At 39.0% G+C, this 26,322-nt stretch overlaps 2 protein-coding genes across 4 annotated transcripts; one reads left to right on the forward strand and one right to left on the reverse strand.

The window, feature by feature from the left end:
- Positions 1–115: 115 nt before the first annotated feature.
- On the forward strand, positions 116–3,509 carry LOC116616295 (ankyrin repeat and SOCS box protein 13). Its single transcript, XM_032378359.2, has 3 exons — positions 116–746; positions 1,692–2,169; positions 2,427–3,509. Exons 1-3 carry the CDS (start codon positions 453–455, stop codon positions 2,567–2,569), a joined length of 915 nt encoding a protein of 304 aa, XP_032234250.2. The 5' UTR covers positions 116–452; the 3' UTR covers positions 2,570–3,509.
- LOC5509426 (neuroepithelial cell-transforming gene 1 protein) lies at positions 2,887–26,255 on the reverse strand. Of its 3 annotated transcripts, none has more exons than XM_032378356.2 (20): positions 26,117–26,255; positions 25,928–25,979; positions 24,455–24,565; positions 23,108–23,170; positions 22,657–22,731; positions 16,294–16,416; positions 14,178–14,273; positions 13,441–13,509; positions 12,524–12,586; positions 11,775–11,871; positions 11,354–11,433; positions 9,931–10,038; positions 9,453–9,504; positions 8,977–9,035; positions 8,262–8,303; positions 8,128–8,184; positions 7,917–8,030; positions 6,890–6,979; positions 6,181–6,277; positions 2,887–4,511 (listed from the first exon to the last, which is right to left on the reverse strand). In XM_032378356.2, exons 1-20 carry the CDS (start codon positions 26,149–26,151, stop codon positions 4,366–4,368), a joined length of 1,629 nt encoding a protein of 542 aa, XP_032234247.2. In that variant the 5' UTR covers positions 26,152–26,255; the 3' UTR covers positions 2,887–4,365. The 3 variants fall into 3 exon arrangements, with proteins under 3 accessions (XP_032234247.2, XP_032234248.2, XP_048589766.1); XM_032378357.2 differs by having other exon boundaries at positions 6,136–6,277; XM_048733809.1 differs by lacking the exons at positions 22,657–22,731; positions 23,108–23,170; positions 24,455–24,565; positions 25,928–25,979; positions 26,117–26,255 and adding an exon at positions 16,520–17,000 and having other exon boundaries at positions 6,136–6,277.
- Positions 26,256–26,322: the final 67 nt, after the last annotated feature.

Raw genomic sequence — 26,322 nt, forward strand, 5'->3', positions numbered from 1 at the left:
TTTGAAAATAATAAAACATAGTTCCTTAAGCGAAAGAAGTCTTTTGTAATGGTTATAATTCAAACAAGCTTTTCCAGGGAGCTCTTAACGTCTGATTTCCTCCGCACCCCTCCCCGGTAAGTAACAGTAGGTCAAATCTATTATCCGTCCATGTTTGTTTTGATAAAATCGGCTGCTACAATCATATCCAAGAAGAGGATGTACGCCGGATATTAAACTTGAAAAGTCGCAAGCGGGAGCATACAATGTAAACGGCTTCGTCCAAATAACGACACAGAGCTTTGTTATACAGAACAATCCATTATTCGCTGCTGACCTAATCACGAACTACACGTGAATCTGGAAGAAGCGAACATCGCGATAGATCAAGTAACTCGGAAGCACTTTCACTAGTTTCTTTATCTGCTTGGATCGTCCCCAAATGCCTCTAATTGATAGTCTATTATTATACAATGGATCCAAACGAGGCCCTTCTTCAAATGATAAGAGAGGGCAATGGGTGCCCAGAATCATTTCATAAGCTTTTAAACCAGGAAGGAATTTCCGTTAATTACAGTAATCCAGGAAATTTTGAGACGCCACTGCACTTAGCTGCAATCCGTGGTAATGACACTGCCATCAAGGTGTTGCTTATGCATGGTGCATGCATCAACGCTAGATCTGCAGATATGATGACACCCTTGCATGAAGCAAGTCTTGCAGGGCATGTTAGATGTGTGGAGATACTTATTGGTGCTGGAGCTGATGTGAGTAAATTTATGCCGTGGGGATAGCTAGTGTGAGGTGCAGCCAGGCTATCAGTGACTTGCACATGAAAAGCCACTTATTCAGCATCTAATGAAAGGGCTAACACTAGAAATATCAGCCCAACAACTCTGTTTCACAGAGGTGTTCAGCATACATTTGTTTAACCTTGTTTCAATCTAAAGCTTGTCTGCAGTCTTTCTGGTTATACCACCAATTCGGCACTTACATAATCAGCCAATAAGATTCTTTGTCAGAAAGGGCTTATTTTCATTGGAATATTTTATTTTTCCAGCACTTTCTGGTGCGACATACATAGCCATTTCTGTGTTTATTTTGGCTTGAGTTTGATGCTCAAAAAGCCATGTGACTTGTTAGTGCAAGTCACCTATACCTCCAGCGGTTTTAGGGGGGGGGGGGAGTCAGTAAAATGTGAAAGTCATGTTGCTCTGGTACCCTCTGATCCACCTACAAAGTAATGATTCACCTGTGTCCAGTCACCTTATAACATCTTGTAGTGCCCTTCTCCTCCTCCCCCTCTAGTCATAACTATGTAGCATTATAAGTTTTATAGTTCTTTTGCATTGATCATATGAATTGGTTCATAAATTTCAAAATTTGTTAAATGAAAAAAAAAGATGAACAAAATGTAACCAAACACAATTAGTAATAAGCCATTCTAGAATAAGAATTCTAGCCTGCTAGAATAAGATTGTGATAGTCATTCTATAATTTAAATGTTAAAAAATGTCAATCAACCCCTCCCTTTTTACTTTCAATTGTAAAACTAACCAGATACCCATACTGTACAAATCACTTTGGAGGTAGTAATTACATGAATAATATTTGTGTTATGATTCACAATCATTTGAAAGCCTTTCGAAAACACAAAGGTGGTACTTACCTTTATGGAAATTACCTTTTTTGTTTGCTCCATTTGCTTCCAGGTTAACATTTGCAACATTGATGGAAGTACGCCACTTTGCTTTGCAAGTTGTAGGGGTTGTCTCAAAACAGTGCAATTGCTTCTTAACATGGGAGCTGATGTGAATTCAGAGTTGTCTACGGCTTTTCCACCACTGCATGAGGCAGTGCTACAAGGTCATGCGCACTGTGTAGACCTCTTAGTGAGGTATGGGGCCGGAGTAGATAAATGTGAGAATCAGTATGGAACTGTTTTACATATTGCATGTTTGAAGAATTATTGCAGATGCACAAGGATCTTGTTACTAGCCGGGGCAAACCCAAATACCATCCGCCATCATCTGTCGCCATTGCATCTTGCTGCCAAGCATGGTTGCAAAATGTGTATCACTTTGCTGGTGAAATTTGGGGCTGATCTACACAAAAGAGATGTTGAGGGGAGAAGAGCTGTGGATATCACTACTGATGAAACTTGCAAAGCATTTCTTCTAAATGCAATGGGTAAATCGAACATGCAACATTGCCAGAGAATAAGCAGAGTTCCTGGATAATATTGCTCTGGAAATTTAAGGCTTACATTACAGGGACCGCGGACAGTATATATTTTTTTCATATCATTTTATTTTTCTCTCTTTTGTCTTTCTTTCATTCATTTTTCTTTTGACTGTAGATCTCTTAAACTGTCTCTACAACAATTCCCATACATACCCTAAGCTACTTGTTTAGGTCAGAAAGTTATAACTTTTTCTTTATTTCAGAAATTCCATGGACATTGCTTCACTGTAGCAGGATTGCAGCATGGAGAGCTATGATTCCTCAGTACCACAGAAAAATCAATGAACTTCCCATCCCAAGAATATTGAAAAACTACCTAAACTTCAGTGAATTTGATTCATTATAAGAAACCAAGTAATTATCCCAAGTCAATTATAAAATAATAAATAATTATAAAATAATTGATAGTTAAAAAATTATCTAAACTTCAGTGAATTTGATTCACTGACTCACTTTGATCCCAAGTCAATGATAAATAATAATAATTATAAATTATTATTTATTATTATTTTTTAGGCCTTAACACATCACTATTCTGGTCTTTACAGCCTCGCATCCCTCAGGTTTTTTCAAGCCACTAAGTGCTGTGTCACTGCCATTGGACCCACTCAAGCTCATAGCTTTCAACCCAACTTGAAATGAAATCTCTTCTTGTACAACAAACATATTTTCTCTTTTTTATTGCCATCATCACATCATTTGTACATATAACTATATAATTAGACTATTTACAGTATAAATTTAACTAACAGTAGATTTAGCCAGATAATCATCACACCCAAGTAGTTGAGAACTGAGAATGAACACCTGAGAAGAATCGAACAGTGGTATTTGACTTAGAGACAAAAAATGTCAAATACTAGTGTTTTGTTAATTAAGGCCAAGACAGCCTTTTTTTTAGTAGTGCCAGCTGTTACAAAGTATTTTGCTGTAACATTTACTCAATGTGGGCTAAGAATTTGGTATCTCTAGCCTTTAACAAGATATGCAGCCAATCTGACTCGGGGAATAACTGTCTTACAATGTTCCATGTTGTACATAAATTATATGGACATTAACTATCTTGTAATTAAAAACAGACACTGTTTTATCACAGTTGCCTGCATTTAACAGATCCTACTTATTTGAATATTTTCACAAACTAAGCTAGTAGTCCATATTCCTATTCATGTATCATAACAGTCTATATGGTTTGCTGTTATGGAGGGAATTGAAGAAAGGGTAGCATTACGTCATGTGCTTCAATGACCCCTCCTTCCCTAATAAATTGCCACTTATTCTCAAAAGAATTCTTATTTTTTTACCATTCGTTATTTTGCAAATATTCTTGTTTATAAAGCAGGTAATAAAAAATATATCATCTGGAAAACATACTTTCATAAATGTTAATAACTGGGAAATGTTTCTTTATCTAGATACTCCATCTTTTTTTCTTGCTATCTTACTGTTTACATGGAATCGGGCTAAAGTATTTTACTAAATGCTTTCAGAAAATGATTTGGTATAATATTGGTCAAGGGAGAGGACATTAGACACTGTCGAACCATTTTCTATTCATAGAAAATGTCTTAGCTACTGAGAATTCAGAGAATTTAGAAAAACAAGGTACAGGTGTCATCAGGGGGTTCCCTCTTGAGATATCCCCTCACAAACAAAAGACAAATAGAGTCCAAGATTTTGGCACATAAGTGTTGACAATTGTGATTGTTTAAAATTCAATAAGCATCAGCTTATCTTACCAGCTATTCTGTCAGTGTAGTGTATTGAATAACTCTGGTTGCCAGACTGGTCAAACCCAAGATGTAAAGAAAAGGCCAAGCGCTTCCACTTGCCCTTGATTAGCATTTGTTTGTCTGGAACTCAGGGCTGTTACAAAATGTGTAAGAAACTTATAATGTAGGCATATAGACAGTCAAGGTCTGTTATGTAGTTGCTCTGCTATCAAAGATACTAGTATAATTTTATCACAGCATACCAGCCAATTCTTTCTATTCTTCCACCTTCAAGGTCTTTTATCGAAATGAGAAAAAATGTACAATGTATGAAAATGTACAAAAAACATTTCCCTTGGAAATGAATCCCCAGCACAAGATAGTTGTGCATGCATTGGAGGCTACTAGAATTATTCTACGTGGAAAACTATTATATAAAAGTCTTATAATTCTCACTGCTCACTATACTTCGTAAAGCATTTAGCCATTGCCTTTTGTCCGGCTCGCTGGATGCTTGCAGTGTGTGAGACTGCCCATTGTGTCGGTCAGTACTTGAGATTCTTAAGACGTTCCTTGCTGTAAGAAAAATTATAATGACTTAGGCATTGGGAGATACAAACAAGGAAAAAAATAACTCTTATGGTTGTGTTATAAAATAGCACGGCAGTAAATCACTGAGGCTTTGTCAATCCATCCTGGAGGAGAGGATCCAGGAAAAAGTCAAACTGGGGTGACCATTTTGTCAATGTTTGGGATAAGTTAAAATCCCTAAATTCTACCTCTGCATTGCCAAGTATTAATATTTTGGCAATTATGGTCAGGCGCATACACAGAAGGGGTGCACTTCCCTTGGTTGCCAAAAAGTGTGTCATTTCTTTGCAAATACTACAATTACTATCCCAAGGGGCATTAGACCGATAACTCCTTTAAACCTGGTTTCCATATAGTCGTAACAGTCTTTTGTTGACAGGCCGCAGAATTCTGAAGGAGTATCAACATTAACTGTCGATGGTGATAGGTAATGATTTTTTTGCAGAAAATGTAACAACCTTTACGACTTTATTATAACAAAGCTTTAACATGAAAACCGATAACTCCTTTATCGTGAAAATCAGAATCTTCTATACGTCATCTGGGGTATCAGACCAAGAGACCATGATGTAAGAGAACGAATCCCCCGTATTAGGGTATGTTCCAATGATGTCGTCCGCGAAAACTATTCTTAGAACAAGCAGTTATTTTTATATACGCCTCTGATTGGGTAGCGCTCACGTATCCTAGCAACAAGAGTCTTACGCGCGATCACATCTTGAGCCGATGTGAACCGGCAGAGGTTGTTAGGGTAATCTTTTTGACAGAATATACCTTCTATGTTTACGAACGCTGTGAAAATGATATTCCATAGAGTATGCTGGATCCAATCAACCGTTTCTCTGACATTAAAGACATTGAAATGCATAGAGTGCGTGATTTTAGGCGTCGGGATCAACTTTCCCAGTAAAAAGTTTTTACAGCTGATTTGCAAATTATAAAAACAAATGATCAATCATAAATCTGTGTTTGCAACACAATTCTCTTCCAATTTCCTTTTAAGACACGTATTTCACAAATAAAAGCTTTCAATCTTTATAATGAAGTGAATCTTATTCCAGTGACAAGGGTTTCTTGAGTGACATGATTTCTGAACATTTGCGTGAAGAATTGAAGTTCATTCATCTAAAAAAATATCGTAAATCAAAGAAAAAAGGCCTTCTTGTATTAAAATACATAACATAGATTCTGAGAATGCCTAGGTATTCTATCCCACCGAATTGCAGAGAAAAAAAGTATTTTTAGGAGTCAGCCCGACGCATCTTGAATGAACTCCAAATTCGCCGTCTGCTCGACGTTTTCCAGTTCAATTATTTAAATAACATTAAGAAAACAACATTAGATAACTCAACAGATACCAGGACACCATCCTACGAGTAGCAATGTGATCATGAGTTATGAAGAGCAGCTAAAAGGATGAAAAACATGTAGCGAACGAAGTAAAGAAGTGCAGAAGGAAAAAAGTTTGTGAAAATGTACTAGCTTGCGAGGTGCCCATAACCAAATATGGCGCGACGAACCATATATGGATGCTATGATTGACAAGCTCACGCAATCTAAAAATAGCTTTCAAAGACGACATCAGGGCCACGGGGATTCGTTTTCTTACATCGTGGTCTCTTAATCAGACTGATAACTCCTTTAGCATTCTTACAGGTTGCTAGTCTTGATATTGCTGTCTTGAATGACCCTCCGAGCCTGACGTCACCATCTGGCAAATCCTCAACAAAAAGATACTCTGCCAGCAATGGCTAAAACAATCGACAGAACCACACTGTTCAGAAAATAAAGGCTATATAATATTCATGGAGTTGTTCAATTGTCATGAGCATTATTGCCTTCAGAGGCTTGGTGTCACAGGATTTTAAAGAGGGATTATTTTGGCAGCTTTGCTATCCCAGTGATTAGTTTTACTGCAGTTTTCAAAATTCTACTCTGGCTTACGTCATTCAAGATCCTTGAAGGGTTTTCATTGGCCAGTACTGATATCACGTACTCCAATCACGCCACCTTTCCGAAAGGCGAACTGGTACTAGATGCAGGCGACTTGCAATAAGATATCACATGACTTTTTAGATGGTAAAATAAACATTAATGTCTGCGGCTGTCACTCCAGAAAGTCACTCCAGAAACGGAGTGCTGAATAGGTCGATTTTTGTTGTTATTTTTCCCTAAAAAGCCGAAGCGCGCGCAAATTTGTGATTTTGTGAAAGTCGCGTGATTTCTTAAAGTACAAGTCGCCTGAATCACCGAAGCCAGAAAAGCGATTTAACGAGTGGAAATCAATGATGATTGCAGAATAAGTTAGTTGGATCTTCTGTTTTTCAAAGTTCTGCTTTCACATCAGGACTTTTGTGTGTTACCTCTGTAAACACTTGGTAACTTGACCTGCCACCCCTTGTTGCTGGCCGCGTGAGTAGGAAGACTTTCTCAAATAGAAATGCATGTAGTTTCTGTGCAGAACAACATCATTTGTAAATAAATACTTGATCAGCAAACCATCACATTGCTTTACAGCGCTGTAACCAAAAGTATGGACAGTATTCGCAGTAATGTTAGAATTCGCATACTTTCAAAGCCCTCCACCAATTACTGAAATAAGTAGAATCTTCAATTTTCGTGAATAAATGACGTGCAAGCGAACGTGTACTGTGCATATTTCATTTGTAGGCCTCATATAAACGGCAACAACAATAACAGCAGTTAAATTTCAAAGGCAAACGTTGGATAAACAACAATCATATTTGTATCTAAGTTCGTGCGTGACACTAGCGAGACAGATTCATTCCAATGTAAGTTTCTGTCTGTCTTTCGTCTCGGGATCTGGGAAGAAAAATCTCATGATTGAAATGAGAGCATTACAAAATTGAAAACGCTTGAAGAGCCTCCCGTTTGTTGCTTGATGTTTCGCATCTTCTTCGAGTAAAATCCTGGAACAGTGTCTCTGCATTAGATACTTGACGGTCATTGGTCTCAAAAGTATGCGAGTACATTAGAACTGTCAATACTTATGGTTCCAGTGCTGTAAGAAGTCTTACGAATTGTTCGAGGGTGAGTTTAGCCAACATGATTTTGTCACAACTGCTACTGATTGCCGTAAATGCTACTAATTTAAGGATCAAGAAGGGGCAATGATAGCAAGGACGGCGTCCTTTATTCACCGAAACATTGCAGATATGGCATACTACTGTATGAATAATAAGTTATATCGAAGTATAAAAAAACAGTTCTTCCAATACTTTTTTCTTGATTGATACAAATTACATTAAAAAATGCAGTTTCCAAATGATACCCATAATCCCTGTTTTCTAACTATCTTGCAAAATTTCAAGAAAATAGAATTGATGATGACATCTTAATAGTAATAGAAGTATCTCTTCTTGTACTTACAGTTCCGTGTTTATTTTTCAGTACTCCACTGCAAAGGAGTCTTTTTGATTTGAAAAGCTCTGGGCACATCTGATTGTCATAGAGGAAGACAATCCTGCTCAGAACACACTGGCACTAGAGCAAAAAGAGGAGTCAAAATACAGGCATCGCAGAAGAGATAAGAGAATAATTTTATTAATGAGGATAACTTTTCGCCTACTGATAATAGTACCTTTGCTTCGCCCGTCTTTTGATCAACGTCTTCGATGATTGTTTCTATGCATGCGATCTGTAGGCAAAGGCAAAAACGTTTAACTAAACGCCCAATGCTTAGGGAGCGGATTCCCTTGTCGTTCATGAACTTACTGCATCTTCCAATAGTTTGCGGTCTGGGTGATCTCTTGGAGTCTGCAAGAGATAAAATATCGATGTGACACCAACTGATTGCCATTAAAGAAACCAAAAAGGAACTGGGGACACTGGCCAATGGTACAAACAACAGTGAAAGTACAGGAATTACTAGGCCTAACTCCGTATTGTGACTGTAAACTGCTTGAGCAGTATCTAAGTATCTATACTGGCGGGTAAAGTCAGTGAAGGGCTTTATTCATAATTAACGCTGTACAAAAACAGCCTTTACATTACTTGTCATTTTTTAAACAATACATTTACAGGGTAATCTAAGGTGAGTTGTACTAGTTGTACTAGGTAGGTGGGAATCTAAGGTGAGTTGTACTAGTTGTACTAGGTAGGTGGGAATCTAAGGTGAGTTGTACTAGTTGTAATAGGTAGGTGGGAATCTAAGGTGAGTTGTACTAGTTCTACTAGGTAGGTGGTAATCTAAGGTGAGTTGTACTAGTTGTTTCCCTGCTAGCAGAGGCCTCTTTTCTCTGTATTTCGCTGGGCTGGCGTTCGCAAGCAAAAGAGACCTGTGAGTTGTACCTGTTGTACTAGGTAAGAATCTAAGGTGAGTCGTACTTGGTGGGAATCTAAGGTGAATTGTACCTGTTGTACTTGGTGGGAATCTAAGGTGAATTGTACCTGTTGTACTTGGTGGGAATCTAAGGTGAATTGTACTTACTAGTTTCATAATACTCTTGAGCATGAGAGGATACTTGACCAAGCGACTGCGCGGGGAATCTGCAGGATACATGAACCCATTGTAAACTCACAGGCAGCGGTATGTTGAGGAAGCATTCTTATGTACAACAGAAGGCCATATTTGATATCTGGTTGCACTACAATCGAATACTGCATGTGCAATTTCAACGTCCTTTTCTATGTAGCGATGATGTTGCTGTTGTTGTGGATGATATGGTGGTAAATTGATAATATAAATGTTGATGATTTTAACATGATCATGGTTGCAGTTGTAGTAATGGTAACGATGATGATAATGATGACAAAGATGATGGTAAAGGTGATGAAGATATGGTAATGTTGACGATGGTAGTGAAGATGGTGATAGTGACGATGATGATGATGATGATCAAGATGGAAATATGATTATAATCGTGATGTTACATAATTATGAATTTGGGTATGAAATCTTCTTACCAAGAAAACTCCATAAATCCAACTTGCGACTGAAAGGTGAGGCTTGACATCTCTGAAAGATCATTTAAACGATGGTAATCAGTTATCTTTAAGTATATGAGAAGTATGTCAAATCCCAGACGGGGGTGGCGTAAATTCTAAGTGGAGAGGAGAAAGATGTTAGGGAGAAGGCGGTAAAAGTAACTTGGCAAGACTTGGAGGAGGTGCGACAAAGCGGGTAAATTTTTATGGTAGTAAGGTAAATGGGGATGGAAGAGGCACTGAAGATTGGAGTGTAAAGTGGGGATCAAAGGGGGTTGCAGGGAGCGTAGAGTACACGGGAAAGAAGATGGCAAGGGGAGGCAGAGATGGAATTGGGAAGCTGAGAGTGTGGCAATGGAACAGCAAGGAAAGGATAATGAAAAAGATAAGGATAATGCCTATGCTGTCATGTGCCCATGTTAAGGTGGTCAAAAAGGTCCTCGAGCTTGCCCCGTACCTGGAGGAAATCCTTGACGTTGTTATCGCTCTTCATCTTCTCATCTAACATGGCCTTGGCCTCGAACTGGTTTGCGCAGTACTTGACGTAACAACTCAATCTAGGGAACTGCACCACAACATGTAGGTAAGTAACTTAACCCATTGACTCCTGGCTTTTTTTGGAGCTGAATTTACAAAAAAACAGACTGAAAACAGATACCTCCCCCCCTATTCTGAGTTTTATACAGCCCGTTAAAGTCAAACACAGCTGCACCTAGTCAGCGGTATCCAAGGTTTTCAACAGTGCTTTGCGGTCCCCACTTTTAATCCCTCATCGATGTGCTGAAGCCAGCACAAGTTGGTGGTTGCTTGTATTTTTCATCAAAAATACAGCTATGAGCATATTAGGAGAGTGTCTCAGGACATCATGAAGTCTTTTGGGGCATAATTGAGTGCTTTGCTTATGGATATTTGCAAGCAAAGGTGGATTCATGATGATTTTTTCTTGTTTGGCTTTGCCCGGATGAGAAAATAATTTTCTAATGAATCACCACAGCTCTCCTAAATGCTGTCTTTTCTGAAACCAAATTGATTCCAAAATTGTTTACACTGCTATTCTGGGTCTGTATGACCTGGAATTGATTTGTTTGGCTTCGGGGTGAAAAGACTTATAAAAAACCATCTGACTTTGGGGAGAGGAGTGTTGACTGGCCCTCCCCTCGTGAATTTTCCCCTGGATCTCCCAGAATGCTTTGCAATACGTAAAGATATTTTCGTGGTTGTACAATCCTTCAAGGAATGGACATTGTGTTTTGAGGCCAAGGAAATGTACCTGGAGGATCAGAATAAAAGTATCTATTTGTGTCTTGAGCTGTGTTTGCTGATCTCTCTCCCTTGTGTGGTATTTTGAGCGTTTTATTGAGAGGGGTGATTCTGCTTTTCTCTCCTTGTTCGATTTGAGATTTGTCAAAGAACCTGTGCTATTATTTGGCTTAAGAGTAGATACCAACACCTTGGTTGGATGCATATCTGCAAGACCATTTATCCCTTAGACTGATGCCTGAGTATCTTCATCTTGTTGTGTTTATTTTGAATTTATGAATTTTTTGGGTTGTGGGTACTTCCCAAAGCCGGTACAGGCCGGTTGAGGGGTCAATGTGTTAAAGCGGTAATCGCACCAGTTTACTTCCGGTCGATGACGTATCAATCATTGAGAACCAGGACTCCTTGAAGTCATGATTTTTAACGGAAAAATTCTACTACATTCTTTTTGTCTCCCCCGCAATGGCTCCACAATGGTGAAGCAAAATAAAGATTTTCAAGGTAAAATAAAAGGTTCGGATTCAGGTAGCAGTGCCATGTACTTTGACATCATTATAGCTATAGCTAACCAGGTTTCTCCAAACGGCCTTTTCAGAAAATAAAATGTTGCCAGCACTTACCCATTCTAACATGATTTGTCCTATACTATCCGTCATACCATCTGCGGATGATCTAGCGGCTTTTAACTTGACAATAATGTCTGAAAAAATGTGCGAGACAACTTTCTGTTAGAATACAAAAGTCATGCAAATGCGAGGTGGAAAACCCGTCAGAATTTCTACTTCTGACTACAAAGGTTTGTTAACGAATGTCCCAATGGGGATTCTTTAACGACTAAACGATATGGCATGGAACAGAAAAAAAAAGCGTCATATGGAAAGAAAACGATCAAACGTGATAATATTTCAATGTTGTGGAAAAGCGAAATGGGATAATAAATGAAATTATTGTCATTTTGAGTATCGTTATAACAGATTCCACTATAATGTGGTGTACAGTCCGTTGATCCATCGCAAATGTTACTTACTGCCATCTACTTACCACTGTGAATTTCCAATAAAGTCTCTATGTAGCCGAATATCGTCGTGAATTCGTATTCACTCATAAGCTTTAACTTGTACATGGGCTTATAATACACCTGTAATGTCATAAAATAAGTCATGCTTTAAGGCTCCACAAGGGTGCGAGTGCAAATTAACATTGATTTTCCCACTCTTTCTTGAATAGAACAGAACGCAAGTCGAAACTAGCCCAAGATAGATAGAGACCATTAGGTTTCTACTAAATTCGGATGCCATATACCTGCATTCCCTTTCCGTTGAGGTTTATTCTGCCATTAGCTCTAAAACGTTTTTATATTGTGTTTAAGGTAGATGTTGTGTTTTAGTTTTGTGTTGCAATTTATCACATCTAATATATTTGGGGTGTTTTTCTTGTTGATGTTGTGTTGATTTGGAGTGGTTTACTGTTGCTACTGCTGCTATCGTCGTGCTGTTGAAGGTATTGCTTTTATTTGGCTTTAATCGTATAATTGAAGTTGTCGCTTCTGTTGTTGCTGTGTTGTTGTTGTTGTTGTTGTTGTTTTCATTATTTGGTTAATGTCGTGTTGTTCTCTTTGCTGCTGCTCGTTGTTGTTTTACATTAAAATGACAAAAATAAAAACTGTAACATAATGTGGGAATAACATGCAGCAATGTTGGGCTGTACACATCATATAGAGCATTTTCGGCACAAAAATGATGGTTTGGCAATATGGGTTTACACTGCTTGTACGAGGCTAGAATTCGTACCTCTTGCATCATGGTAAGATCTGAGACAACATCTTCTTCGCCTGACGACAGCTCGTATATGGCCTAAATGGATCAACACAATCCGTTAAAAATAGGCTCGCAAGAAGCATACATGTGGCCACTGCAACAACAATAGGATAGATCAATAGAAACAAAGCATTTTTAAGTAACCCTGGCTGCATGGACATCTGTTGAAAGGTTTTATAGAATGCAAGAAATTATCATATTGCTTTCAGTAAATATACAATCATGGGACTCATGGGAAAAGGCCAGGAGAATGAATTTGCGTGACTCGTGCCTCATTGGTTAGAAGGCTAAATGGAAAAAGGTCTTCCGTGACTCGTGGATCATTGGTTAGAAGGCTTAATGGAATAAAGGCCTTGCGTGACTCGTGGCTCATTGGTTTGAAGGCTAAATGGAAGAAGGTCTTGCGTGACTCGCGGCTTACCGTAAATGACCTAAAAAACGCTCCCTATCTAAAGAACGCCTCTGATCTAGTGAACGCCCCCCTAAGCTTACACGTTTGTAACAAACGCCCCCCTCTATTTAATTCCTGATCTCATTGCTTAGGATGTCAGCAATTTTCTTTCGTTTTGTCATCGCAGTGTAGCATCCAGGTATGGCCTAATTCTCGTTTTCGTTTACCGCATACTTGCACTGTTAAATCGCTTGCTACGTAGGCTATAATTTTGTTCCTGGCTGAGACTAGAACCCCACTGCACTTGGACAATGGATTTGTTATATTTTCATAGTTTGTAAAGAACGCCCCTTTCTAATAAACGCCTCCTATCTAATGAACAGCCCCCTCGGACCATCGAAATTTAATAAACGCCCCGGGCGTTTATTAGGTCATCTACGGTATTGGTTAGAAGGTTAAATGGAAAAAGGTCTTGCGTGACTGGAATAATGTGCGTTACCTCCTGCCTTCTTAGCTGCATCGGCGAGAGCGTCTGCACATGGCCCTTGGAGACTGTGTCGCTCCATAGCTGTAAACAGGAGACGTATGTAAGAAGCAATAAAGCGGTAATGATAGTGTGACCGTGTCACTCCACAGCTGCGCAAGGGAGCGATATTACAAACAAAGATGGTCATGTGACCGTGTCAATCCATAGCTGTCAAAGGAGGCAATATCTGCAAACAAGGACGGTTATGTGACCGTGACACACCAAAGCTCTCAACGGGGATAATATTAGCAAACGATGAAGTCACTTCTTAGCCGTCAAGGGAAGACCTATTAAAGCAGCAATAAAGCGATAATAATCATGTGACTTAACAGTCATGTTACTTTTGCTATCAAGGGACGGAAATAATAAATGTAATCATTCATTCAATTGAATGAACTTGCATGAAGTATTTCTGTGGTTTTTAATATTCTACGAAATCCCGCCGATGATTCACAAACAACTAAATTACTCAACACTAATATGATTTCCAATCATTCCACCTGTACATAACACCAAATTTTCGATCACATTAGTTTGAATGTCGGAGGCCAAAAAATGGTTAAGCAGTTGGAGATTGCTGAGGGAAATTGAAAATCGTAACAATTTTACTACGCCTTTCCTGTATGAGTGTGAAAGCTGCTGCATCATAAGCACAATGTCCACGTTCACAGATATTACTGGGATACCTGTGGCGTGTTTTATCGTGTCACCTTATTCGCACGCTTTTTGACTGGTGTAGGCACGATGCGATACTTTTTGGCAAAATCTTCATCTTTGGCTGAGCCAACCCGCAAACTAAAGGAGCGCTGCAAACAAAGAAAAAAAGGGATGAAGAAGTCCTGAAGAAGTTAATTAAAGCAAAATACGTAAAGAAGTAGAATAAAGCAGATACGGGAATAAGAAAAAAATAAATTATGGGAATGAAGAAATAAAATAAAAATAGGCATTAAAGAAGCATATATAATAGGTTAAGATATAAGCTGAAAAACTGTTGTCACCGAAAATAGAGTAAAGAGTAAAAAACGGAGAATTATTTCTTCTTCATTTTTGGTTTTAAAGTCGAGCAGATGGCCATCATGAAGGGAATAAACAAGATAAAAATTTTGCAAAAGCTGGCTACAGTAGCAACATGATTATTTTTCTAGCGCGGGCATCCCTGGATGTACCTGCTAAAATGACTTAAGAGTCTATTTTCAATCATTACGAATTTCTGCAAGCATGTCATTCTAGTGATTTCTTGAAAGCAAAAGGAATACATCAAGAGGATCCATCGAAAGTGTCGTGGTGGACGATGAGGCATGGCAGAGTGTGCATAACGACATGGTCTGATTGAAAACTGAACTGTCAGGAAGCACTAGAGCCTGAAGATTGCTAGTTTCAATGGAATGAAACTCTGATTCGCCGGTGCGCCGGGAACCCAATATGCTATTCTTATTTAGTCTCTGTTATCAACCATGGCATGAGGACACATCCATATCACGAAAAAGTGTTATATACATGATCGTACTTTTCTTGTATATGGATATAACGGCAATACAGTAATAGTGTATTTATGTTTGCCATCACAATGGGGGCGGAAGTCGGAGAATGGCCAATATAGTGCCTCTTTTTTTTTGTTTTCTATACTAAAGACAAATGGCGAGGCAGAGATTGATGAAATTATAAAAACAAAGTCATTTTGAACAACCTTTCGACCCGATATCGAACAATGTTTCGCCCTCTCCCCTAAAGCCAGGCCTATGTTTTCCACTAAAACAATCTTGACGGAAAGTGCTAATTCTGTTAAGGTGTTTACCTAATGCTCATTAACTTTTAGAAGTCAGATAACAACGCAATAATATCAAGCATACAAGATATGAGAAACTAATGAAGGAAAGACAATAATAGTCTCAGGTTCAACGCCAAACCAAAATGCCTACAAGCTTATTTCAAAACGCGAAAGAGGACATAGCGGAAGCTACGCTAAGGGAAAAACCAATCACTCCACGGGTACGAAATCTAGAGTGCGGGTTGACTGAAAGTTAATAAACTAAGAGCATTGTACAAAGCGAGCTGGAGCAGCTGATAAAGCGCAGAGGAAATAGCTCAAGGCAAGAATTTAGAGTCAAAGATCGCGTGACACTTCTAGTATGCGTTTACGTGAACACTTTAACTCACTTAGTGAATGATCACAAGTGAACTGGTTTACGAAAAGTTTGCGTCGAGAAAAACTTTTAAGCAAAAAGTATTTGATTTTGTTTTCATGAGTTAGAAAGTTGCTATTGTTGTAAACCACAAAGTAAAAGGATACGTTGATTATTTTAAAAAGAGCGCAGGATTCTTCAAGACGCTTGTTGTCTAGCGAACAACGAAATAATTTCCACTAATCCCCATAGAGTCAATTGAAGCTCATAGCGCGAGATTTTATCGGTGTTGGATAACTTTGGGATAAATTCTAAATTGTTTATTACTTGCAGTCGTAAGCAAGTTCTGGTGGAATGCTGTCTGAAGCAACACGTTAGGGAGACTTAAACAGTTAGTGGCAATAACCGTAGCATACAAAGTCCGAGTAAAAAACAAATTTCAGAAGATGAATTATCAGGTATAGTGAAACTCGAGAATTTAGATTATTTGCTATCAAAACAGTGTATAATATATGAAACGGTAGAAAAAAATACCACCGAACAGCGACACTTGTGCCTCTGCTTTCTATCTTGGTTTGATTTACCGAAAAAATAACACATTCGGTGTGTGAGAATTACGCGAGATTGTTATAGCTATAAGTATAGTGCAATGGAAATGAGTACTGAATGAATGGATGTTGTAAACAAGGTCTAATTCCCCTACCTGCACGAGTCCACCAGCCTTGCGCCGCTGTGAAGGCGATTGTGGAACTGAAGTTTCCACCGAGCTGCTCATAACACTAGATTTAGTCCGCACGGCCTTCATAAACTTCTTACTGCTCGGCTCCTGATATTAAAACAAATATCAAACATCACACGAGCACCAACGAGCAGAAAACAGCATAAAACTCCAAGTAAGGCGATAGGGAATTATAAAATGCCCATGAAACCTTTTCCAGCGAAGCTTTTAGAACTGGAGCCATCACTGAAGCTGGATCAAACAAATTAGCTTTTTTCGCGTGAAAAGTTCGTCTTCGTAAAATGGACCGGCTCATGATATTTCGTTTCTCCAGGGTCAAGAGCTTACGTTGATAAACGATAAATAGCCCAGTCGCTGGACGTGAGAAAACCGTGATTTTATCTCAAGAGTTCGCCATCTCAACCGTAGTCCATGTCTTCTGCTATTTTCCATTAAAATCCATAACGATTTAAATTGTCAAAATCCCCCGTTTTGCGCTTTTCTACTTTTCGACGCGATTCCACACTTTTTCGTTGAACTGCTGTTTGGATTATGGGATGATTAATAAATTCTTTTCGGTCGCGGACTAATTCTGGAGAAACACGACCTTTTGGAATGCAAATCAAGGGTGTTTAGCAGCCCCTCAAGGCCCATTGCTGTTTCGTCACACCACGATATCTCTCGATCAGTCAAATTTATGCTTGTTTGTAATATTGTCAATTAAACTGAAAAAAAAAACAGACTAACAACTCATTCAGACGGTCACGTAACGTTACAGTTCAGAGGGCACGACGACTTTAAATAAAATCGCAGAAGATTTTAGTCAAAGAAAAAGAACAACGCGACGGAAGACAAGTTATGCTCAGCGTGCGTTGACATCGGGTTACCTACTAACAGGACTAAAACTACTGATATTGTATCAGGCGAACTTTGGGGTTAGCCGCAAATCGTTAAGCTCGAATTAAACGTCAAAACAACGGTTGTTTTTGTTAGCAACACTGGCGTCATTAGTCGCGCGACTTTCAATACAAGTTGTCGTGACATTTAAGAACAGTTCATCGAAGTTTAATTAGTCCAAACTTGCAGAATGCGAGAAGAGAAGAAAGGGGATAGAGACGAAAAGGGATGTATTAACCTCTTGCTACAAATTCATTGTTCGTGAGTAACTCCCTAGAAATACTAGACATACGCGTAAACAAGGGCGCAGTCATCGTTTTATCGATGTTTTTAAGGTCAGTATACTTAAAAGAGTCAAGAACAAGTTAAGACAACACGCGCTCGAGATGGTCACTCTATACGTAATAAAATAACGTCATAAAAAGTCTGCACTTGGAGTCTGTCCATCTATTGCCGCCTTGGCAAAGTGAGGTTAAGAGGCTCTTGGAAGATATTGAGGTCAGCATTGCGCGTAGGCGGTTAGACTCTTGAGATAAACGCATGAAAAGTTAAGTATATTAGTATTTCGTCTAGAGTATTTTTGATAATTAAAAAAGCACAACAGCGGCAATTTCACATCTTGTTAACTATGTGCAAACTAAACTACTGCGCACAACACAAATGCGAATGAAAAAAAGCGCGAATAAAATCTCCTTTTGGTTGATTTGTTTGAAATAGCTTAAAAAATGTAAATAAGTAAGGGTTAATCCCACGGGACTATTAAAGAAATAGACATAAAATGATGGTTTCAGAAAAAGCGGTTCAAGAAAAATCGACGAAGTAGGATGTTGGGTGTTGGTCATGGTAAGAAGCTAGTTCAGTCCAAATATATGGAATTCTAAGATCCTCTTGCTTCATCATTTCGTGACGCTAGGTAAGTCCATATATAGGGAATTCTAAGATTCTCGTGTTTGATCATGTCGTGACGCTAGGTAAGTCCATATATAGGGAATTCTAAGATCCTGGTGTTTGATCATGGTGTGACGCTAGGTAAGTCCATATATAGGGAATTCTAAGATTCTCGTGTTTGATCATGTCGTGACGCTAGGTAAGTCCATATATAGGGAATTCTAAGATCCTGGTGTTTGATCATGGTGTGACGCGAGGTAAGTTCATATATAGGAAATTCTAAGATCTTCGTGTTTGATCATGGTGTGACGCTTGGTCAGTCAATATATAGGGAATTCTAAGATTCTCGTGTTTGATCATGTCGTGACGCTAGTTCAGTCCATATATAGGGAATTCTAAGATTCTGGTGTTTGATCATGGTGTGACGCTAGTTCAGTCCATATATAGGGAATTCTAAGAGCCTCGTGTTTGATCATGGTGTGACGCTTGTTCAGTCACTAAATAGGGAATTCTAAGATCCTCGTGTTTGATCATGGTGTGACGCTAGGTAAGTCCATGTATAGGGAATTCTAAGATCCTGGTGTTTGATCATGGTGTGACGCTAGTTCAGTCCATATATAGGGAATTCTAAGAGCCTCTTGCTTGATCTTGTCGTGAGGCTAGGTAGGTCCATATATAGCGAATTCTAAGATCCTCGTGTTTGATCATGGTGTGACGCTAGGTAAGTCCATATATAGCGAATTCTAAGATCCTCGTGTTTGATCATGGTGTGACGCTTGGTAAGTCCATATATAGCGAATTCTAAGATCCTCGTGTTTGATCATGGTGTGACGCTTGGTCAGTCCATATATAGGGAATTCTAAGATCCTCTTGCTTGATCATGTCGTGACGCTATGTAAGTTCATATACAGGGAATTCTTAGATTCTCGTGTTTGATCATGGTTTGACGCTAGTTCAGTCCATATATAGGGAATTCTAAGATCCTCGTGTTTGATCATGGTGTGACGCTAGGTAAGTCCATGTATAGGGAATTCTAAGATCCTGGTGTTTGATCATGGTGTGACGCTAGTTCAGTCCATATATAGGGAATTCTAAGAGCCTCGTGTTTGATCATGGTGTGACGCTAGGTAGGTCCATATATAGCGAATTCTAAGATCCTCGTGTTTGATCATGGTGTGACGCTAGGTAAGTCCATATGTAGCGAATTCTAAGATCCTCGTGTTTGATCATGGTGTGACGCTTGGTAAGTCCATATATAGCGAATTCTAAGATCCTCGTGTTTGATCATGGTGTGACGCTTGGTCAGTCCATATATAGGGAATTCTAAGATCCTCTTGCTTGATCATGTCGTGACGCTATGTAAGTTCATATACAGGGAATTCTTAGATTCTCGTGTTTGATCATGGTTTGACGCTAGTTCAGTCCATATATAGGGAATTCTAAGATCCTCTTGCTTCATCATGTCGTGACGCTAGGTAAGTCAATATATAGGGAATTCTAAGATCGTCGTGTTTGATCATGGTGTGACGCTAGGTAATTCCATATATATAGCGAATTCTAAGATCCCCGTGTTTGATCATGGTGTGACGATAGGTGAGTCCATATATAGGGAATTCTAAGATCCTTGTGTTTGATCATGGTGTGACGCTTGGTCAGTCCATATATAGGGAATTCTAAGATTCTCGTGTTTGATCATGGTGTGACGCTAGGTAAGTCCATATATAGGGGGTTCTAAGATCCTCGTGTTTGATCATGGTGTGACGCTAGGTAAGTCTATATATAGGGAATTCTAAGATTCTCGTGTTTGATCATGTCGTGACGCTAGGTAAGTCCATATATAGGGAATTCTAAGATCCTGGTGTTTGATCATGGTGTGACGCGAGGTAAGTCCATATATATAGCGAATTCTAAGATCCTCGTGTTTGATCATGGTGTGACGCTAGTTCAGTCCATATATAGGGAATTCTAAGAGCCTCGTGTTTGATCATGGTGTGACGCTTGTTCAGTCACTAAATAGGGAATTCTAAGATCCTCGTGTTTGATCATGGTGTGACGCTAGGTAAGTCCATGTATAGGGAATTCTAAGAGCCTCGTGTTTGATCATGGTGTGACGCTTGGTAAGTCCATATATAGGGAATTCTAAGAGCCTCGTGTTTGATCATGGTGTGACGCTAGGTAGGTCCATATATAGCGAATTCTAAGATTCTCGTGTTTGATCATGTCGTGACGCTAGGTAAGTCCATATATAGGGAATTCTAAGATCCTGGTGTTTGATCATGGTGTGACGCTAGTTCAGTCCATATATAGGGAATTCTAAGATCCTTGTGTTTGATCATGGTGTGACGCTAGGTAAGTTCATATATAGGAAATTCTAAGATCTTCGTGTTTGATCATGGTGTGACGCTTGGTCAGTCAATATACAGGGAATTCTAAGATTCTCGTGTTGATCATGTCGAGACACTAGGTAAGTCCATATATAGGGAATTCTAAGATCCTGGTGTTTGATCATGGTGTGACGCTAGTTCAGTCCATATATAGGGAATTCTAAGAGCCTCGTGTTTGATCATGGTGTGACGCTACGTGAGTCCATATATAGGGAATTCTAAGATCCTCGTGTTTGATCATGGTGTGACGCTAGTTCAGTCCATATATAGGGAATTCTAAGATCCTCGTGTTTGATCATGGTGTGACGCTAGTTCAGTCCATATATAGGGAATTCTAAGATCCTCGTGTTTGATCATGGCGTGACGCTTGGTCAGTCAATATACAGGGAATTCTAAGATTCTCGTGTTGATCATGTCGTGACGCTAGGTAAGTCCATATATAGGGAATTCTAAGATCCTGGTGTTTGATCATGGTGTGACGCTAGTTCAGTCCATATATAGGGAATTCTAAGAGCCTCGTGTTTGATCATGGTGTCACGCTAGGTGAGTCCATATATAGGGAATTCTAAGATCCTGGTGTTTGATCATGGTGTGACGCTAGTTCAGTCCATATATAGGGAATTCTAAGATCCTCGTGTTTGATCATGGTGTGACGCTAGTTCAGTCCATATATAGGGAATTCTAAGATCCTGGTGTTTGATCATGGTGTGACGCTAGGTAGGTCCATATATAGGGAATTCTAAGATCCTTGTGTTTAATCATGGTGTGACGCTAGGTAAGTCCATATATAGCGAATTCTAAGATCCTCGTGTTTGATCATGGTGTAACGCTTGGTAAGTCCATATATAGCGAATTCTAAGATCCTCGTGTTTTATCATGGTGTGACGTTTGGTAAGTCCATATATAGGGAATTCTAAGATCCTCGTGTTTGATCTTGTCGTGACGCTAGGTAAGTCCATATATAGGGGGTTCTAAGATCCTCGTGTTTGATCATGGTGTGACGCTTGGTAAGTCCATATATAGCGAATTCTAAGATCCTCGTGTTTGATCATGGTGTGACGTTTGGTAAGTCCATATATAGGGAATTCTAAGATCCTCGTGTTTGATCTTGTCGTGACGCTAGGTAAGTCCATTTATAGGGGGCTCTAAGATCCTCGTGTTTGATCATGGTGTGACGCTTGGTAAGTCCATATATAGGGAATTCTAAGATTCTCGTGTTTGATCATGTCGTGATGCTAGGTAAGTCCATATATAGAGGATTCTAAGATCCTCGTGTTTGATCATGGTGTGACACTAGGTAAGTCCATATACACCTACTTCAATAAACGTTGTCAGTGCAAATGGCGAATGGCAATTGGCAAATGGCAGTTCTAAGAACAATCACTGCTTCTGGTATAATTATTAGAAAGAATAAACATGATAAGTAATATAATCGTAGAAATTATCCACATTTTCCTGCATTCAGTAGAAATTTGACGAGTTCCATGGTATTTTTTGATAGTAGAATTGCCATTTAACAATTGGCATTTGCCATTTGCATTGACAACATATTTTGAAATAGATGTATAAAGGGAATTCTAAGACCCTTGTGAATAAAAAATTAATAAATACCCTTTATGCACCAATTGTGCCCAGTTGCCGTCATGTTATAATGGAAAGCTGAATTAATTAAATGTATTTGGATATATATTTTCAAATAGCTCTGGAGAAACTAACCGCATTTATAGCTGCACAAATCGCACTAAATCGCCATTCGCAAAATGCACTATTGTACTCTGTGGAAATATACCGGAAGTGCAGATGATTGAGTGAGCAGATGATTGAAAGATGTGATGGTGCGAGGTATAAAATCGTTGGTACCAGTACAACTTTGCACCTCTAATGCCAGCTGCACTCCCATGTGTGAATAGTTTTGTGCAAGAGGGGATGCATTTCAAGTGGGCAGCTATAGAAAGTGAATAAAATTTCCTCCTCCATATTTGGTAACCCCATATGTGGGGTGGGAGGTTCCAACATAATCAGGTGCAATCTATGCACCACCCATCTCTGAGGTGGGTGGTACCCATGAACGGTTCATTACACCCCGTGAAGGGCACAAATTTTGAGTGAAATTAAGAAGCCCTGCTCTATTTTAATTTAATATGAAAGAGCAACTCTCATATACATATGTTGTACTCACTTTATTTTCAGAATCCTCAGGTTTCAATGGGGTCTCATCTTTTGGTCGCTTTCTTTTAACAGCTTTTAGTTGCTTCTAAAAAGATAAAGATAAATTTGCTTAACTTTAAGGAAGGACAAAAGGAAGAGGTGGTGGGGTTCTGGAGATTTCAATTTTTGTCCTAAAAATGATACTATATCAACAATGACAAGAACATGTAGAAAATTTTGTCTGGTGTTTGTGGCAAGCCTTTGTCATTCTTTGCATTCAGTTGTGGAGGGGCAGATGCCATTTACCCCCTTATGTCCAACTCTGCTGGGGAGTGAGCAACTGTTATTGTGCTGTCATCAATTGAAAATATCTGACACACAAAAGATGCAAGTCTGATAATTCAACCCTGCATTTCTTGACCACACACAAATCACTCGCCCTTTGCCCAAAGCATTGTAGAGAAGGTAGTGAATTCACCTACCCTGAAGTCCTTGAGATCAAAATTCTGAACAGTGAACAAACTCAGCCGGCTGGAAGGCTTTGCCTATAGATAATGGTAGCATTAGTAGTTATTTAACAATGGCATTGTGACTACCTATTTGGCAGGTAGTCAGTGTGACCCAAAGCTTCACAATATTTACAAAGTCTTTGACATCTAGCAATCGCAGCAAAAATCAACCATACGAGATGGCAATCCTTTGATTTCATTTGATAACTGTGAAAAAGCATTGTAAAGAGACAAGGTATATTAGGCTAGATTCTAATAAAGCCACAAATTCTGCTATAAATTTGCTGATATGTGCACAATATTTGCACATCACTTTCTATGTTTACTTAGAAAGCCTGTTAAAGTTATGTTACAGCACTCGAGCGTCTATGCTCACTGATACAAGCCAATGTATTTAGAAAGGATTTTGTGGCTTCATTATCAGGATTTAGCTTTACAAACTATGTTACTCATACCCTTGGAAAAATTTTATTATTTCATTAAAAGCAGATTCAATCTTATAGACCACTAGTAGCCTAGCCAAACAAAGTGCCTGAATTTGAAATAGACCACAAGATTATTTTTACTTAATATAGACTACCACTAGTATTACCCATGCTTATGTAGTATGACCTTAAAATGATGTCAAGGGTAAGTCTAGGGGATGATTTGGTATTGGGAGGGGACTAGGTAACAGGTTGACCTTAAGATGATGTCAAGGGTAAGTCTAGGGGATGATTTGGTATTGGGAGGGGACTAGGTAACAAGTATTTTGGTATTGGGAGGGGACTAGGTAACAAGTTTTCTGGTATTGGGAGGGGACTAGGTAACCCGTTTTCTGGTATTGGGAGGGGACTAGGTAACCAGTTTTCTGGTATTGGGAGGGGACTAGGTAACAAGTTTTCTGGTATTGGGAGGGGACTAGGTAACAAGTTTTCTGGTATTGAGGGGAGGCTAGGCACCCAGTTTTCTAGCCAAATAGTTGATAGTTTTACTGTGGAACACCAATAATTTAAACTCAAATAACTCAACTGGCCTAAAAGCTCTCCAGAGACTTGTTTTCAGTCATTTTTACTCAGTCATTCCTACTCATACTATAATTCCCCACTAACTCAAATGTTTTTTTTCTCCTTGAGGGTTTGAATAGGTGGAGTTTCAGTTGTCATGAAGGGTCTGAGATATCAGCATTCAGCCAAAATCACATCTAATCCCCCTGCTGGACAGAAAAACTAAATTTCTTGCCACCTTCCTCAATAATTTTACCATATTAATGCAAAAGGACAACAGGTTGAATAGAAATAGCTTTTTCAACTACTTTTTTTTATTACAAATAAACAATACCTCTTTTAATTTCCTGATTCTGATTGATGGTTGTCTTGGACGCAGTCGACCATTCCAGATAGTGCTGTCAATTGTTGGGCAACTTGCGTTGAGCAATACAGCTGAGTAAATCTGGAGAAAGATTTGCCAAAATCCATAGAGGATTCAGTGAGGAAGAAATAAAATCTAGATGAAAAAAGTGAATCTACTGTAAATTAGAATTTTGTATATGAAATCTTTGCTTGTGTGCAACACCCCCTACTACCCCTCCCCCTCAGACATGTAAATAAGTATAACAAATTAATAACTGTGGTAACACAATTTATGCCCTGATTCCTAACAGAAACATTGATTTAATCCACGGCATGTGGCTCGTCTGGAAGCAAGTGACACCCTATGCCTGTAGATACAGATCACTTTTCCAAGTTTGTAACTTTTCGGCACCTATTTTCCAAATTCACAATATTTCTCATTTTTCTTTTACTCAAACAGATCTTTCAGGCATGTGGGACGGTTCTGAACCTCCCATGGCTACAGGTCAGATTTCTTTGACTCCCAAGGGCAGGCAATGTCTCTCAAGAGGCTTATTTAAACCTATCTACTCCCTGCCCCCCCCCCCCCCATAGCCCTCCCATCCACAGACCTATATTCTACCCTGAGGTAGAGACAGAGGTTAGGTGCTCCCCCCCCACCCACCCCCCCCCCCCCCCCCAAAAAAAAAACACCGCTCTTCAATCTAACAAGCTTCTTCTGATAAGCTTTAGATAACAGCGTGCTAGTTTCACAAAAATCTATGACTAATTTAAGTTACCAGGATAATACACTATGTGTTAAACTGTATAAACAATTGTATCTATGATTTGTGTATAATCTATTAATTCTCTTTTATTAAATAACTCATTAATAATATTGGCAAGTTGATATATCATTACGTATCATAGCTGCCAAAGAGATTCAAACTATTGACACATCTTACTATAAATCAGTTTATCTGTTAATTTGGTGTCCAAACCATCAAAGAATAACATAATTAACTTATTCCTTTCGTGACAAATATAGTATCCTCATTGCGTTCTCCTGTTTCTTCGTTCCATGTACTGCGGTTTCCCGCTTCGTTGTTAATCTGAATCACAAACTTTCATGCAAATTGATTCAGGTATAACTAGTAAAGTTAGCCCTCTAATTGACCCCAGATTCGTCGGTCAAACTCGAATGAAGAGAAGGAATCTCCAACCGTCATTCTACTAAAAAGTTGGACGGTGTAACAAACTAAAGAAAGTCTTAAAGCTAACATAAAATTAAGATAAAACAAGCTTAACCCTGGTATTCATTAAGTATACTACAATTTAGATTTTGTAAATCGAATCTGCGGTTTGATGTAAGAAAGAATGTTGAGGTATTTTGAGAGGCTTCTAAACTCGCACGCGCATATTATGATTTTACCATTAGTATAAGATAGTAAAACTAAAATGGTCAAAACAGTACAATACTTACTTCAGCACATGGTTGTAGATCCAGTCCAGCTTGTTTACCAACTTGTCCAAACCTATAGAAATCGAACGACGAGAATTTACACCACAGAAGCAAGTAAACAAAAGCACATCACAAACGGACAGGCGCCCTTTCTGCAGACGACAGTCTCTAATGCTTAATCAAACAGTATGCAAATAGTTGTAATCTTACTCGGCATCCTCTATTTCCCCTGTGACAGGACCCATGAATGAGGGATTATCAGTTTTATGTGGAACAAAACGTGGACTTTAGTGCGAGATCAGCGAATCGAAGCAGGACGTGCGTGGTCTTGTATTCAAATTCGGTAGGAAAAGGAGCGCCTGTGGAACTGACCAATCAGCACGCGCCGTTTTAGTGAACATCCAATCAGCTAACGA

The sequence above is a fragment of the Nematostella vectensis genome, chromosome 10, assembly GCF_932526225.1.
Source record: "Nematostella vectensis chromosome 10, jaNemVect1.1, whole genome shotgun sequence".
Classification (NCBI taxonomy): Eukaryota; Metazoa; Cnidaria; class Anthozoa; order Actiniaria; family Edwardsiidae; genus Nematostella; species Nematostella vectensis.

Excerpts from the sequence above, each read along its gene's own strand:
- LOC116616295 (XM_032378359.2), top strand. The coding sequence starts at position 453 with ATGGATCCAAACGAGGCCCTTCTTCAAATGATAAGAGAGGGCAATGGG. Across the intron at positions 747-1,691 it reads TTATTGGTGCTGGAGCTGAT|GTTAACATTTGCAACATTGA; the intron begins GTGAGTAAATTT and ends ATTTGCTTCCAG. Across the intron at positions 2,170-2,426 it reads ATTTCTTCTAAATGCAATGG|AAATTCCATGGACATTGCTT; the intron begins GTAAATCGAACA and ends TCTTTATTTCAG.
- LOC5509426 (XM_032378357.2), bottom strand. The coding sequence starts at position 26,151 with ATGGGTCCTGTCACAGGGGAAATAGAGGATGCCGA. Across the intron at positions 22,732-23,107 it reads TTGATCTCAAGGACTTCAGG|AAGCAACTAAAAGCTGTTAA; the intron begins GTAGGTGAATTC and ends TTATCTTTTTAG. Across the intron at positions 6,278-6,889 it reads GTTACCAAGTGTTTACAGAG|CCATTGCTGGCAGAGTATCT; the intron begins GTAACACACAAA and ends CGATTGTTTTAG.